The sequence below is a fragment of the Poecilia reticulata genome, chromosome 16, assembly GCF_904066995.2.
Source record: "Poecilia reticulata chromosome 16, P_reticulata-male-v2, whole genome shotgun sequence".
In the NCBI taxonomy this organism is placed as follows: Eukaryota; Metazoa; Chordata; class Actinopteri; order Cyprinodontiformes; family Poeciliidae; genus Poecilia; species Poecilia reticulata.
Window position 1 is genome coordinate 32,426,043 of NC_088845.1, and position 16,838 is coordinate 32,442,880.

The 16,838-nt window shown below is 38.9% G+C and overlaps 1 protein-coding gene across 4 annotated transcripts in view; it reads left to right on the forward strand.

The window, feature by feature from the left end:
• ascc3 (activating signal cointegrator 1 complex subunit 3) overlaps positions 1 to 16,838 on the forward strand; it is a 368,031-nt gene that overhangs the window by 8,563 nt on the left and 342,630 nt on the right. For 3 of the 4 annotated variants that reach the window (XM_008432857.3, XM_008432855.2, XM_081597178.1), the window contains exon 3: positions 3,543 to 3,693. In XM_008432857.3, coding sequence (XP_008431079.2) covers positions 3,543 to 3,693 — 151 coding nt within the window. Of the gene's footprint in view, positions 1 to 3,542; positions 3,694 to 16,838 lie in introns of those variants that run through there. The other variant, XM_008432856.3, reaches the window with a different exon arrangement.

Genomic DNA, 16,838 nt, shown 5'->3' on the forward strand with positions numbered 1-16,838 from the left:
CAAAAAAATCGGAATTGCCAAAAAATCGGAATTGGGTCACTTCAGGCTGCAGTGTGAACGCACCCTTTGATAACTTGAGAGTGATGCTTTATGTCACCATCTACCAGATTTCATCTGGTTTATGCCAAACATGTCCTCTGTTCTGGTGTAAAAAAAAACAACCATTTTTTAGACTAGGGCTGAAACGATGATTCAAGTACCTCGATTATTAAATTCCTTGAGGAAAATTTATCTGCCTCGAAGCAAATTATGTTTTATTATTTAGTGCACAGTATTCTGGCTGGGTCATTATTTGCGTTGCACAGTGCTCTCACTTCCGCCTAAGAGTTTTTGACGAAAGCTAAGCGTTAGCTAAGCGTTAGCTTAGCTTTCGTCAAATTTTAAGGTTTGGTCTGGGAGGATTTTATTTATTGAGGATATCCAGGTTTTTATTGTTTTCGGGGGACCAATAGGCATCCTTAAAATGACTGGTGCGATGCCTGGAGTATGGCAGCTTATCTCCTGCCGAAGCTGGCTGGTGGCCGTGAAGAGTGAACAGCAGGGAAGAGCGCGGCTGGTGTATTTATGCAGGTGAGCGAACAGAGTGAACACTGCGGGAGACTGTGCTTTAGATGCGTAGCTTTATGATCGAACTGGAAAATTTATTTTATATCATCCCGGTCTCAACAAATGGATTGTGGAGCGCATTGTGGTGATACATAGCTGGTAGATAAGCTTCTGTGCGTGAGGAACAAAGGTGTCAAATCTTGTTGCTAAGATGGACACAAAAGCTATAAATGTTTGGGCAAGGGGAGAGTTCATCTATTAAATTGACTGAAGATGAATACATAATCTAAAAGGAGAAAAGCCTGCCTATTCTGACCCTGCCTCTTTATTATTAAAATATATATAACTTAAAATTTTGTATAACTTTTCTTCAGGTTAATTTCAGGTTAGAAAATGAGCTATTATTGTTACAAGTTAGTTTTCTAAAATTCAGAAAAAGTAATTGTTAGGGATGCTCAAATATAAGAAATTGGACTGATGTTGATATCGGATAGTAACACTGCTGTTTTGTTGGATTTACCAATATTTTATTTTCAAATTTTTTTCATACGATTACGTGATCAATTGTAAGAATAATCAATAGAATACTTGAATATTAAAATATGCATTTACAGCAGCCCTGTTTTAAACTTATCTGTCCAAAGAAAATTGGACAGAAAGTACTGGGATTTTCAGAAATCCCCAACCCTCCCAATCTTGGAAAAGTCTAGAAATGTGTCCTCCAAAGAAATCATAGAAGAAACCTTTGCATTTAAACAATATCAACATGAAAAGGTAAAGGAAACATGGAATTCAATAAATCTGCCATTCATCCAAGAAATTTTTTACAATTTTTAGGTTCCCCCTCCAGCTCTTTTTAGAACAATGGTTTGGTTCATTGTGTAGGAGGAGCAACAGCCACTGTAGTGAGAAGTTAGCTGTGGCTCTGCAGCACAAACAAAAACAAAACCCTCCAGTAAGTAAATACTTAAAGCAAAAGACATGTAACACCTTTGATTTACTTTCATTGCTCAAAGTGAAGAAACACATTAACAGTAAAAATCAGTCTGCAGTTTATTATTTCATTACTTTGGCTGAATCATGTTGAACTGCCTCGTTATGCCTTGGAAATCACAACTAGCAAAACTCGCTATATTGCTTTGATAGACTTAAGCTTTTTCTGTCAAAGGTAGCAAATATTTCAGTTATATTTAACTCTAATGAGAAGAGGTTGAAACAGAATGGAGTGCACTGTAGGTAATGGCAGCAACTCCAGTCGCTCCTCAGCAGTATTAACTTTATTTGTCCTTTTTTTTCCGTTCGTTTTAAATATATATGGAAACCGCAAGAGCATACACAAGAGTCAGCTCTCTCTCTTATTCAAGAGAAGAGTTGCTGGCTCTCAAGAAGAGCCCGAATGGATGGAGGCACGCCATTGCAGCGGAGCCGGAATGGCTCTAGGCTGCAAGGCTGGGGCTAAGCTAACTGCTAGGCTTGCCGATAACCAGAGGTGTTTTAACCATCACTTCCCTTCTGTGATCATGGGGAACATCAGCTCACTACCCAATAAGATGGATGAGATGTCCGTATTGGAGAATCAGCAGACTTGTCGTGAGTGCAGCCTGTTCATCCTGATGGAGACATGGCTAACTGACAGCACACCAGACGCTACCATTGCGGATTTGTGCTCTGTGCGGATTTACAGCAGCCAGAACTGATGGGGATCTGAAGGCATGTGGAAAAAGCAGAGGTGGCGGTTTGATCATCTACATTAACAACCACTGGTGTAGTCCTGTCCATGTCACAGTCAAGGCAGAGTTGTGTTGCCCTGATCTGGTTGTTAATGTAGATTAACAACCAGATCAGGTTGTTCTGATCTGGTTGGACAGCCTGTGTCCTGTGTGTAGGGACACAGGCTGTTAGCTTGTGTCCCTACTCTATTCCCCGGGAGTTCAGTCATGTGATCTCCATCTGTTTTTATATCCCTCCGAGGGCAGAGCCACCTGCTGTCTGTCAAAGGATACAACGTGTCACAGCACAACATCAGTTGCAACATCCTGAAGCCCTCTTAATAATATCTGGAGATTTTAATCATGTCACCCTGGATTCCACTCTGGCGGCTTTTCACCATGGTTGTCAATTGTCCCACCAGGACAAATGGGGTAATTGATTTATTGTGCACCAATGTAAAAGAAGCATACTAGACTATATCCCTTCCCCCACTGGGCAAATCAGACCACAACCTGGTGTACATACAGCCAAGTACACCCCAGTAGTCCAAAGGTTCCATCAGAAGATGTACTCCTGAAGCAGAGGAGACCCTGAGAAACTGTTTCAACATCACAAACTGGGGGTGCTCATGATGAAGACCTATAAGGGATGAACCACTTTCACAAATTACCTTAATTTATGTGTAGATGTGGTGGCCCAGAATAACTTTTTCAATAGATTTAGCCGTTATGCTACACCCACCATTATCACTAAGTCTACTCTGCCCCAGTGCTCTCCCCTAGTACATCCTCCTCCTAACCAGCAGATGCAGTCATTCCACTATCATGGCTCCCTCACCTCACCTTTATCCCCGATCAGCCCCCTGACCCAACCTCCTCCTCTAAGGCAGCTTAGTAACCCCACTCCTTTAGTTTTTACACTGCTAGTCTGTAGCTCTTAATTTATTTTTAGCTTAAGTTTATTTATACAACATTGTCATTCTTGTATTTATACTTCTACTTTTTTCCAATATAAAAAAAATCCCCTTAAGTTCAATGATCTGCACTACAACAGTACCATGTCAAATTTTTTGTATGTAAAAATACTAGGCCAATAAATTTGATTCTGATTTTATTTAGATTAGCAAAATACATAGACTTTTGTAGAATATTCATATTTTTGGACTTCATATACTAGACTTTTCCAGCTATATGTTGTAAGTGAAGTGCTGGTTATTTGGGACTCCTGCAGTTCGATGAATTCTGTTCTCTTTATTTGGAGTGTAATTATGTTCTCTTTTGTTCCAGGCCAAGCGTATAAAGAGACAAGAGCTGTTTGCCAGGGAAGGCCTGACATGGCAGAAGATTGTTCATTTTTGTTCTGAGCATCAGGATAAAGCTAAGCAACAAGCTGCCAGTCAGGAACTGAAGATCCTTATTCAGGCAGCCAAAGAGATTGGTAACTAACTTCTTGCTCTCAAATCCATTGTTTGATTTTCTGTTTTTGTTTTTCTCCAGAATTTTGGGTGGTTTCAACTTCTTCTGTTCAACTACTACACTTTTTCACTACCCTGATTATGTGCTAAGTCTGTGCTTACTTACCACCAACCTTTTTTTTGTTGACACTGCTTCAAACAGTCTGGTGAAAGAATTGTGCCATGACAGTAGGGCTGATTGATATAGCGCACATTTGATATTCCAATATCACAATTGCACAGAACTTCCTGAACCATTGTAAGTGTTCACGGCTTCAAGTTTGCGCTGTCTATAATATTCTTGGTGTTATCTGTTTAATGCAGCATAAAAATATTTACAAGGTAAATAGGTGGTGATGTGGCCCAGTTATTAAGCAACTATAGTTAAGTTGTTTTAGTGGCAAAGCAGCTGACGCCAACCAGAGGTGACTGAGACAGTTTACCTCATGCCAACCCATCTGTGATTAATATATTATAACTACATTATAACCAGCTGTCGTTAGTTAAAATAACTAACTACATCACAGTGCCAGTGATGGCATTATTAGCCGCTAATGCTAACGCAGCACTCTTGCAGTTGCCATTACTATGAGTCATTTAGTCATGTCCACAAAACCAGAATGTTCCAATTCGGAATGAGGAGGAATCTGTCACAAAGATGGTTGTAACTCCCTTATTTCTTACCCGATTTCTATAAAATGTGGCTTAAACTAAACCTGAGCAAATTGCTGATATTTTGATATTGACCAATATAAAAGAGAAATTTGCATTGTCCTTTCTTGCATTTTGACAGAAACCAAACTGTTTATAGATTTATATCCAAAGAGAATTCATATTTTTACATATTACATAATTGCTGCTTTTGGTTAAAATTTTGTAAAGCATGACTTCTATACTTTGTGAAATATTTCAACCTAATTGATGATTGTAATGAATATTGTCACGTTCTACAAACAAGGCAATTGGTCAATTTTTGATGTTTATTGAAGATTTAAAAATTACAGCTGCTGTAGTCCACCACAAAACATAGAACGTAAACTGATAAACTGGTGTAAAACAAATTTAAATCACTCATATTGTGCTTTTTCTTGCTTTCTGAGTCAGTTTTACTCTACATGCAGACCCGTTGTCATGGCAACTGGCACATCACCTCCGTTGACCTACAGGCAGAGAGTGACATAGTGACCAGAATGCCCTCCTGCTTTTTTAGCAGTCTCTTCTCCTTTTGCATTCACACTGAATTCACACCGTGTCAGAGTTCACTTCAACGAGTCCCTGGTTTTTAGGTGGATCCAGGGTTTGCTTCTTTGGTCCGCATTAGAGTTTGATTGCGTATCCATACCTCCTTAAAAAAAAACTGACTTTCTAGACAAATGAACAGAGTTCAACTAAAGTGTCTTAAAATACTAACATTTTAAGACACAGATATAGAACTTTAACACGTTTGAGACTGTTAATGGTTTGATTTAATAGTTTCAGCATAAATAAGTTAAAAGATTTCAAATTTAACCCTCCTGTTATGTTGCGGGTCAAATTGACCTGTTTAAAGTTAAAAAATTTTTAAATAATTGAAAGTATTTTTTCTGCATGAAACTTTTTCTATTTGTCCTAATAGGTACATATAAATTGAAAATGGTTCATTTTACACATTTGGACCACCCCGTGCGTCTACAAATAACATACTGTTCAGGCCAATTTGACCTGGCAGTCAAGTTGAAGGGTAAAAAAGGTAAAAACATGTCCAATTCTATTTGTTTCCTTGCAACTGAGACATATTTCACCAAGCACACACACACACACACACACACACACACACACACACACACACACACACACACACACACACACACACACACACACACACACACACACACACACACACACACTTTCTCACTATTCTCTTTACTTCACTAGTAACTTCACTAGAAACTACCAGAAAGCAGGTGTTCATACAACTTTTGACGGGAACTTTTTATGTTCCCATGGGCAAACTCCACCCACACTGAGTGGAAACTCAGCAGAAGTTGGGGGAAAACATAAATACTCTCTGCATGACTCATTTGTCTTGATTTTAATTAGCGAGTGAATTTGTTTTTGACCCAGAACAGTATACAAGTTCAATTATAATGATCATCCCTTAAAAAAAAATAACAATAAAAAAAATTTCAAAATGTAATCTAAATTTTTTTTTACAAAAGATCAATTTCAAGGATAATTATTATTTTTTGTGTCTAGGTTTTTTTCAGTGGACATAAAAAAAGTAAATCCCATTTTTTGTATAAATGTGTTGTCATTACCGTATTTTCCGCACTATAATGCACACACAATAAGGCGCACCTTCAATGAATGGCCTATTTTAAAACTTTTTTCACATATAAAGCGCACCACATTATAAGGCGCATAGAATAGGCGCTTCAGTTTGGGTTGCCAATTTGTTCCGTACTCTATTATTACACATCCACATTTGTAAAGAAATCGTCCCCGAGTACTTTACTAGGCTGCCCCAGTCATTGTTTCACTCACGGTGTTGGTGTTGCGAAATTGTGCCCAACTGCTTTCTGGGTAACACAGACCAACCGACACGCTGTCGCCGCAGTCTCCGTCTATCTTCCCCCACCCCACCCATTTGGCTTTAAATGTGTTATAAAACTTTATTAAGAAACCAGCGTTCTGACAACTATTCCAGCATGCACCGCGCGCTTCTTCTTCTATGGAGAAAATGAAGTTGGCTGCTGCTTACCGTAGTTGCTAGACCTGTTGTGGCTCAATATTGGTCCATATATAAGGTGCACCGGATTATAAGGCGCACTGTCGGCTTTTGAGGAAATTGAAGGTTTTTAGGTGCGCCTTATAGTGTGGAAAATACGATAATCCTTTATTTTATGAGAAATAAAAAAACCGTCATTGCACAAATATTGATTGAAATGGTTATTGGAGTTAATAATCATATACAAAAATGTTTTGGAGGATTTTTTTGGTTTCTGACACTATTGCATGATTAAACACTCCATGGGTCAAATTGACCCAGGAAAAAAAAATCCTGGTACATTATTGCTGTACACCAGAAACGAACATAACAGGAGGGTTACAATTTTAAGGCACTGGCAACCTTATTTAGTGAAAGTGAAGAGAACAATCTTCGTAGTTAGATTGTAGAGATGCTCCGATTCGGTTTTTTGCTTCCGATTCCAATACCAATCGCCCATGAGGCCGATCTCCGCTGATCACAGATCACTGCTGATCTCCTGGAATGGCTGTTAAGTTTTCACTTCAGGAATAAATTATTTAAAACATGTATTTAAGTATTGATGTATTGTTCCCAAAGGGATGAATAAAGTTTTTGTCTGTCTGTCTGTCTGTCTGTCTGTCTGTCTGTCTGTCTGTCTGTCTGTCTGTCTGTCTGTCTGTCTGTCTGTCTGATACTATGTTATCTGACAATAAATTAATCTAATTTAGACATATTTTAATACTCATCTAAAATCTTTTTTTTTTTCTTTTTTTTTAAGTTACATGCTGCAGCTTTAAGCAGACGTTCGGTGTGAGAGTTCACTATATGGTAGAGGTTGAGTGGCGCTCCATCTGTGAAATATTACAACCAGTAGCATGTAGCGGCGGTACAAGAGCGAGAGCAGATCCCAACGTCTTACACTCGGGTTATTTGCTTAGCTTTCTGACCGTGATGCTAATCTGGGTGAGTGTTGGTAGTTGTGCGCTGCTACCTGGCCACTCCGGATGTCCTTTTTTTCCTCCATTGAGCCTTGATATAGCCAAATGCTGTCAAGTGCTTGTTTTTTTTAATGTCATATTAGATACGTTGTGTTGATGCATTTTGATGTGCTTCACCCCCCAAGGTATTTTTCTGCCACAAAACGCTAACTTCCCCATTCACTCAGAGGATTATAGGTCCTCACGACAGGATTTGTTGCTGCGTGCTTGTGCTGTGTGAAGGAAAGAAGAGATCAGCTGCACACGCATGCTGCGAAGTGAGATGAATGTGATTGGTTTTGGTGATCGGCAACAAGAAACAATCACCAGTCATACACTTTTTCACGGAAATCAGCTGATTATGATCGGTGTCCGATCGATCGGCACTCCTCCATTAGATTGTTTTGTTACCATAGCTACGATCTGTTGCCATGTGTTTAATCTGGGAGTTTAAGCTCCGTTTGTTCATAAATATATCTCAGTAAATTACAATTATAACTAATTGCTTTTAAGGTTGGCCAATTAAACTACCTCTCACTCCCTTCCACATTTCACTAAATCCATGTTGAACTTCTGCTAGAGATGCTGATGTTCTTAGCAACAAGAGGGGCCCCTAAACCAAATTCTGCCTCCTACACCATTAGACCGGCCCTGCACAATGAACTAAATCCATTGCACTGCGCATCTCTCTGCTTGGTACAGAGGGTCAAACTGGGAGATTTAACTTATATGGCTTTAGTAGGTTTTCCAGTTCACATTTATTGAGTTTTTAATAAGCACCCTGTGGTACTTGGTTGAATGTGCTTTAAGGAATGAGTTTTTCTGTTCTCTGCGCGGCCGCATGCAGCAATTCTGAATGACTTGAAGCAGACTAAGCATTTGATATGGCTCAGTTTGATGCATTGTGTCACCACAAAAATGGTAAAAAATAAATAAATTAAAGCCACAAGTGGCGTCGAGCAGCCCTCACAGCTCAGCACCGCTCCGGCCTTGTGGCGACGCCGCCTGCCAGCCACAGCAGACGCTCTTGCGCTGTACCCGCACCTGTCCGCCAGATGATGCGCGCAGATGCGTTCGGCAGTGCTCCCTGACGATGCACCAAAAATCTGGTGCAGATCGGCTAATTCAGTGAGGAGATATATTAATGCATTAACCTAGGTGGTGTCGTGGAGTCAAATTACATTGTAATGCTATTGGGCTCTTTAGAGATTCATAAAGGTCATGCATAAAAAGTTAGGTTCAAATCGGATAATGCATGTGTGATGTAGAAACGATCGTATGCGTACATCAAGGGATTGGAATTCACCATTGGGCCACGCTCATATGGTTCAGCCAGCAGGCAGTGTTGACAGACTTCATCATTATGTCATTGTACATGACTTGGCACAGGATGAAACCCATATGAATCATAGAGCTAAAGGTAAGATATTCAGCAGAAAAAACGGGTGACTTTCTGTTGGATGGGGGCGTGGCTAAGGTGATGTCATCAGTTGATCATGTTAATGTGATGAGGACTGCTCTGTAGTGAGACATAGGAAGTCTGATGCAGCTGTGACCTTGTATGTGCACCTTGATGTTTCATGGCGAATAGTAAAAGTTTGACACTTAGCCACGCCCACATGCTTTGGTGTATGAAAAATCCTTCGATATCATTTGACCTTCAATGCCTCAAAAGTGTGCTGAGTGAGTTTGAAGTCTGAATCTCAAAAGCTGTAGGACGAGTTTGATCAGATACAACGTCTATAAAAAAGAGTAAATAGCGGCTTTGATCCAAAATGGCCGACATCCTGTTGGGTTTGGACCATGGTTCCTAGAGACTTTTTTGTAGGTCCTGTCAAGATACACGTGTACCACGTTTCATAATTCTGAGTTAAAGCATGGCTTGGTTAAAGCATTTTAAATGTCATTTAAAATATTCTATAGAAATTAGGCCGTAGAGAAATTAGGCCACACCCACCAAAGATTGTTGTGGGTTCCTGTTGGGGGTGGATAAGGATGCATCCTAGTGACTTTGCTGCAGCTCGGCTCGCAACTGTGGAATTTAGAGCCAAACATATGGCAAAAGCCAAATATTCGCAGACTTGACACGTCCGCCAAGTTTGGTGAGTTTTTCAAAATGATAAAGCCCCCAAAAAGCCAATTCATTTGGGTGGAAGAATCATAAGAAAAAGAAATAGTATGATTACAATAGGCCTTCGCAGCTCTGGCCTAAACTGATACCAACGTGCTGCACGACTAAGAGGCGAGCATGCATGTTGCTCAGCCGCTAATGTGGCTAATCCAAAAAAACAAATATAAACTTTTTCAGCAGACACAGAATCATGCACTGGGCAGTTTGTTGAGATGCAAACACCAGTGATGGCATAGTTACTTTGAAAAAGTAACTTTAATCAGATTACTGATTACTCCTCAAAAAACTAACTTAGTTACGTTTGTTGATTAGTTGAAGTAACTAAGATAGATTACAAGTTACTTTAGTAGCACTACTAAAGTAACTTTAGTAGCACTGCTAAAGTAACTTGTAATAGTCCATTACAAGTTACGTAATGGACTTGTTTACCTGTGTTTACCCATTTACCTTGTTTACCTGTGTTTACCTAATCCGACCACTTTTGTTAGGTAAACACACAGGCCACACATAATTCTTTGTTCACAAAATATAATATTCTCACTGCATGCTCAACGCGGACGTCTGAAAGTGCAACTGTAGGTTTTATTTGCGATTCACATTGAACTGCAAAATCAGTGATAATGTAGTGGCTTTTAAACTCGCACTTTGATGAATAATTCTTCAAAGAAACATGAGTCCTCACATGGGGTTGATGTGAATGCTGAAACAGGTGAGCCTGTGTGCTGTTTGAGATGTGTGTGGTCTCTACTGAGGTAAATTTCAGAGACCCAGATGTGACAAGGTGCTAGGCGGCCAATGCGTAGATGCGCTAGCGGTGCGGTTGATGCATGCTCCCAGACTCGTACCTGTTCAATCCATTATTTATAAACCCATCTTTCAGGAATAGTTCTGCTCTGCCAGTGAAATGCTCAACACAGCAAAGACTCTTTCAGTAGGCTTATGCAAGAAAAACCCCTCAAAGCAAGCAGCTCTTAGCCTGGCAGAGGGCCAGTAAAGCCTGGCGGCCCGCCAGCTAGGACAGCTACAAAGTTCTACAGTACAGCCAACTTTGCCAAAAAAGAAATAATAAAGCATATAATACTCTCCTGTTGTTTATTTCTTTATAGACAATATCCATCCTCCTCTCGTTATGCAGGAAAGCTTCAATGAAATCATAGAGTTGATCTCTTCAATTCAGTTCCATTAACAAGTCATTTTTTATGGCCTATTTTTGATTTATTCTTGGCAAATTCCAGCCATTTAATCTACAATCTGAAGGTAGAGGTTGTATCGCTTGCAACTGAGATGAAATGTCCATGGACCTCATGCATAGAGTATGCGTACGCACAAAAAATGTGCGGCGCCGTATTTTATGCACAAGTCAGCGTGTATAAATATTTTTTTTTCATGGTTTTAATATTTTATTGTTTAAACGTAAACGATGAAACTGAACCGCATTTATCCTAAGACAATAACCTAACACGCACAAAAAATAAAAAAAATACAAGGACGTGAAAACTTCACTTGAATGTAAAAAATAAATTTCCTCAGTTTTTGTCTCATAAAGATACAACGCATTGGTCTGTGCGCTGAAGCACATAAAATATCTATGGCAAATTAACTCCAAACTGGTTTGATTATTTTAAGGTGATCAAGGTGTGTAGACAATCACACGTACATAAGTAGCTGTGCAAAGGGGCACACCTTTGCGCAGCCATAATTGTGGCACACATGTGCTCTGCGCTACAGTTACGGGGCACAATGTAATTGTGGAGAGCTTTGGCTCTGGTGGAGAACATCGCCACTGGAAGGATTCAGAGGGAGCGATTGATCATATTGATCTGCTGGGAAATGTTGATGATGGTTTGCTAGCGTTTAAATTGCCTGGACTGATTATCGTGGAGCTCTGAGCAAAACTTAAAGAAGGAGCTGTGTGGTACCGGTACTGGTGCAATTGCAGTCATCCTTCAGTCGAGCTGCCTGCTTTGTGAATGCGCCTTTATGGAAAGAAAACATCTTTATTCTGTAAATGTACAACTTCTACACATGATTCTACTATTTAGAATAAAGGTCCACATCCCCACTCAAAGGACTCTGACACGCTGTCATTCTTTAAATCCGTGCTGGACACTCTGCTGTTTAAACAGGCATTTGCGCGATCTCTTTATTATAAATTTTTTTTTATTTGGATTTTTTGCCCCTTTTTTTTCTTTAAAATGTATTTTTGTTTTTGTGAGGTGACCTTGTGCCCTGAAAGCAAATTTTACATAAAATCTAAAATTATTATTATTATAAATACTTATACTGCTACGAATAAGGACGTTGCCATGGTTATTGCTTCACGTGGTGGAAGACTTCCGGGTATTCATACTAATTTACATATGTATTTAAGGGAGGCAACAAGGCGGACCAGCAGCTGTGTTCTATTTCCTGCAAATTAAGATTTATAAAGGATAAACACATGCGTGGCTGTGCACCGATTTTTTTTTGTGCGCCAATCTTTTCAAAATTTTTCCGTACGCCAAGTTTTAGTGTGAAAACTGCACTCTTTTATGCGTGAGGCCCCAGATCCTTAAGAAAAACTTTGCCTTGAAAAGAGATTTTTAATTCTTCCTAAGATCAAATCAGTTTCTCAGTCTCTGTCATTTTATGGCAAATAAAAATATCTTCACACATATTAATATGAGCAGCGCAAGCTGCTGAGTTCTGCTTTGCTATCAAAACTTTTAGGTTAGTGATTCGCTCCAACCATCCAATAAGATCACTGTAGGCCTCCAAGCAGGCATTGAGGTGCGAATCTGTGAGCTGATTGTTTAAAGGTATATTTTCATTGGTATACTGTTTTGTTAGCAATTCTTAAAGCCCGGGGAAGAGCTGCCTCTTGTTAAATTAGCGCGGTGGTCCCCAAACTACGACCACCTTTGGTCCGGCCGCCTGAACAATACCAGAGAGCATTAACATTTTTTTTTCATATATTGTATTTTCCGGACCATAAGCCGTTTATATGTGGATTTTTCTTCAACCACCAGGGGGCTTTTTAGGAGGAAGTGAATCATTGGAAGTCAAAATTGGAAATAAAAGAAGAAAGCGCCCATTAAAACGGAATTAGGTTTTAATAGGGAATTGAAATTTGAGAATGTTGTTGATCAGTTAAATGGCATTGAGGGGAAAAGAAGATTTTTCGTGTTTTTTAAATAATACTGGGGTCATTGAGAATTTGAGGTATAGATATTAGGATCCAGTAGAAGGCAGTAGTGCAACAATAATGGATGCAAGCTGCTGTTGAAATCTAAAGAAGAAGAAGAAGAAAGTGCCCATTTTCATTTAGCACATGCTAGTAGCAACACGAAGGACCAGCACTTTTACTGTTACAGTTACAGTTCGGAAACTACCTTAATCAGTTCAGTTAAATCTAATCTTGGCAACTTTTTCCTTTTCAACCGTAATAAATGTGATATTCAACTGACCTGTTATGACTCAAATTTTGGGTGTCCGCCCCCTCTGCTGCTGCTGTATCGTTGTGGAAAACCTAGAGCGGCAGAGATATCTGCGGCTTAAATGTGTATGTTTACTGGTTTCAAAAATAACAAAAAACTTTGGGGCTGTGGTTTACAGTCCGGTGCGGATCATTGTTCAGAAAATACGGACTATAATCTTTCCTGGATTTTTTCTGTGAAGAACCCAGAGAGGGTTATTTGATTGTGCTTTCTGGAAAAAAAAAAAAAAATTTTACATTTAGGCACTCCTACACTCGTACACTCTTTCTGTTACAAACTGACTCCGGCCCCCCCACCAGAGAAGGGAAAAGTTAGGTGGCCCTCACAGGAAAAAGTTTGGAGACCCCTGAATTAGAGGACTAAAATTGTTAAGCTTCTTTGCTAGTTGCTTTCCTCTAGTCTCCCGAATCCAGAGTTCCCCATGTGCACAGTGGAAAACACACAGATAACAACTAGTCGCCATTCAACTTCAGACATATCTAGAGTTTTATTCAGACAATTAAATGCATAGAAAAACAGATCAGCATCACACCCAAATCATCAAGAAGTTCAAACCATAAAACAGACATTAATTACCTGAGAAAAGTTGAAAAATGAACAAAATACAAAAAATAGGAGAAAAAAGCAAAGGTAGGAAAAAAACAAAGGCAGGAGAAAAACAGAAGGTGCCTTTGGGAACTGCTCGTGCGGCCGCAAAACGAAGCAATTCGGCTTGCTGCTGTGAAGTGGAGACTTTTATTTAGAGGTGTATTCCTAATTTTAATATATGCATGGAAGGTGTGTCCTCTCCTTCTAAACCTCTAAGCAGTTTCAAATTACTTGGATAGGATGGGAGACCTATTCAAAATGAAAGAGAGAGCAAAGGTCACTCAAAACAGAATGTTCTCATGCCAGTTACATCTGGAATCTTCTCCCAGTTCCTCCCTTTCTATACATTTGAACAAAGACCCTAGTAGCCAGAAAGAGATTTATTTTTCACCTAGACCTTGCTCGTTTTCCTGCCTGAGCAATTCCATAATATCCCAAATACTAGTTTTGTTTTCTCAAGACTTTAGTGTTTTTCTTACCTCATAGAAAACACCAAAGAATTTGACCTAGTATGTAAACAGACAGAAGTTATCTCTCCCATCCTGTTTTTCCCCATTACTTTTGTTTTTGTGAACTGCCTAGCACAGCACATCTGTTTCCTCTGATAGGAAAAGACATTCTACAGTAAAGGCCCTTTTTCAGAACCGCTTGTGATTTTATGCAAGCTAAGAAAATCAGTCGTTATTTTTAAATTGAACCTACAAATCTACCTACATTAAAATCTTCTCAAAATATTCATGGTCTATCTAATATTTCACATGCACTAAGGTTAACTGTTGCTAAAATTAATATAATTAAACTTATGTCCCCAACTACATATAGTTAAGTTTAAAAACTAGCATATTTTAAATGTATTTTCCTAACAGTCCAGCAACAAATAGATACTGAAATCTGATTGGAAGGAACACAGAATGGGAAACTGGGCAGCCAACAGAGATGTTATAAGAAAGAGAATAGACTAGGGGTAACCAAACTTTTTGAGACCAAGATCTACTTTTTCTGTCACCAGCCACCTAAGATCTACCACATTGACACGAAGATATAAAAATTGTAAATGAAACTCTATTGACTTTGTTCACAGCCCCTCCTTGAAGCATACAAGGCAGCCATATTAGCTTGCTACATTAGCGGTAGCATCTCCTGGAAAATTACGACTTTTACTAAGACTGCTTGTATCAGTCTCACCTAATACGACATACAAACAACCCGGAAAGTCGCCACCCATCAGTTATCTTTAAAGATTCTAGACTTGGCGCAAGTCATATTCCTTTTTTAAATAAAACACAGGAAAACTGGGTGTGGGGCAGCCAAGGGGGACGGGGCTCTAGGAGGTAGCGAGAACTAATATGCCAGCAATACATGGCATAAGATTAACAACGGCCCAAAACCGTGTTTTAAATCAAGCTTTAATATCATGTATCAAAGTTCATGCGCAAAATAAAATATCCTACAGAAATATGAAAGCATAGACTCACCGTTGGGGTTGGGTTCGCCTCCATGGTCGCTAGCCTTGGTGATGCTGGTATTTCTTCAATATGACGCTTGGGTCATGTGATTGGCTGGGTGTTGAAATCTGACAACGATTGCTAATGTCTGTGACCTGAAGTAACCTTGCCATTTTTGTACAGTAAATTTTTAGATGTTGAATTTGAGCAAGTTGAATTTTTAGGACACTGAAAATATTGCATTTGAATTTTTAAAAGTTGAATTTTTTTATATGCTGAATTTTTTTAACACTGAAAAAATATATATTGAAAATGTCATCACTTTGAAATGGGAATGTGAATTTTTTTAACAAATGAAAGTTGCAAAGGTGTACAAATAATGACACTGAATTTTTTTGGGGTCAAAATTGTATTCTGAATTAATTTTGAAATTGAAAAAGTAAGCACAAATATACAACATTCAAGTTCCAGATGCATTTTTTATTCAAATTCTAATGGCACATATTTACTTCCATACTGGTTGCAAACCTGAGGCCAACAGGTATCAGTCAGTTATGGCAGATCTGAAATTTGGTTTGATGACCTCAATATGCCAAATTTCAGATTGATAGAATGAACCACAGAAAGCTGTTAAGATTAAAGCCCATCATCTGAAGTTGGGGTATTTTTCCTCCAACAAGTTCCAGAGGAATCACCTCAAACCAGATGTTGAACTGAAATTTATTTCAATGTCATTTGTGAATGTTAGAGCCTCATTTTCAACAGTGGAGCTATACAGGTTGAAAAAGATTATCACTTTGGAAAAGTATCAACATCAATATTTCCACTAAATAAGGCACAAAAATAAATAGCATGTTTGATAGAGGAAAAGCCTTTCAGACTCTGAGCTCAAAGCAAGTTGCCAGAGAACACCAAACAATTTTTTTTGGTAAATAATAGACAATTAAATTTCACATAGTTATTGTGGTAGAAGTCATTTGATTGCAACTCAGTGAAATATATTTGTCCCCTTTGATGTTTGTCGAGAATCACTATAAACTCACAGACGAACGAGGTAATTAGTCCAAGTTTGTCGTTTATTGAACATTCAGAAACTACAGCGGCTGTAAAGCGCCACAGCAAAGGTAAAATAACCCAAACAGGTGATCAGCTCAAAACCACTCATACCTTTTTGCTCTCTTTCTCTTTGTCGCTTAAGCACATCCGTTGCCGTGGCAACTGCCTGAACTACGCAAGCCAAGCAAAGATTACATTAAAAGCATAACATTCAGTCTGTTGTGATATTAGGTTTTCAGGCTTGATATTTAATTCGTGATTATTAATAAGCGCTCCCCTGAACACAGCGTATTTTGATTAGCTAATTTAAATTCCTGCTCTACTCGTCAGTTGATCTTTGAGTCGCCTTTTTTTTTTTTTTTTGTTAATAAAACCGAAACGCGCTGAATTAAAATGTAACAGAAAAACACCTTGTTGAAACAATAATTACTGAGATCATTAATTTGAACGTGTTTTGTCGATTTTTCTTTCTTTAATAAAGTTACAAACGTTTTGGATCTTTGAATATTTTGATAAGCGCGTCAGAAAAGGACACGCTGGTTTCAGCCTCTTGGCGGTGTTCAGTTTGTCAGCTACTGCCGAGATCGACTCATATTGAGGTCCCCTGGAATAGACTATTGAAAGTAAATCAGCATTTAACTTAACAAAAATTATAAAATAGGTTGTAGATATAGTGAATCTGATAGTGTTTAGGTCTGCTGTGAAGGCCTTAAAGGCCCTGATGATTC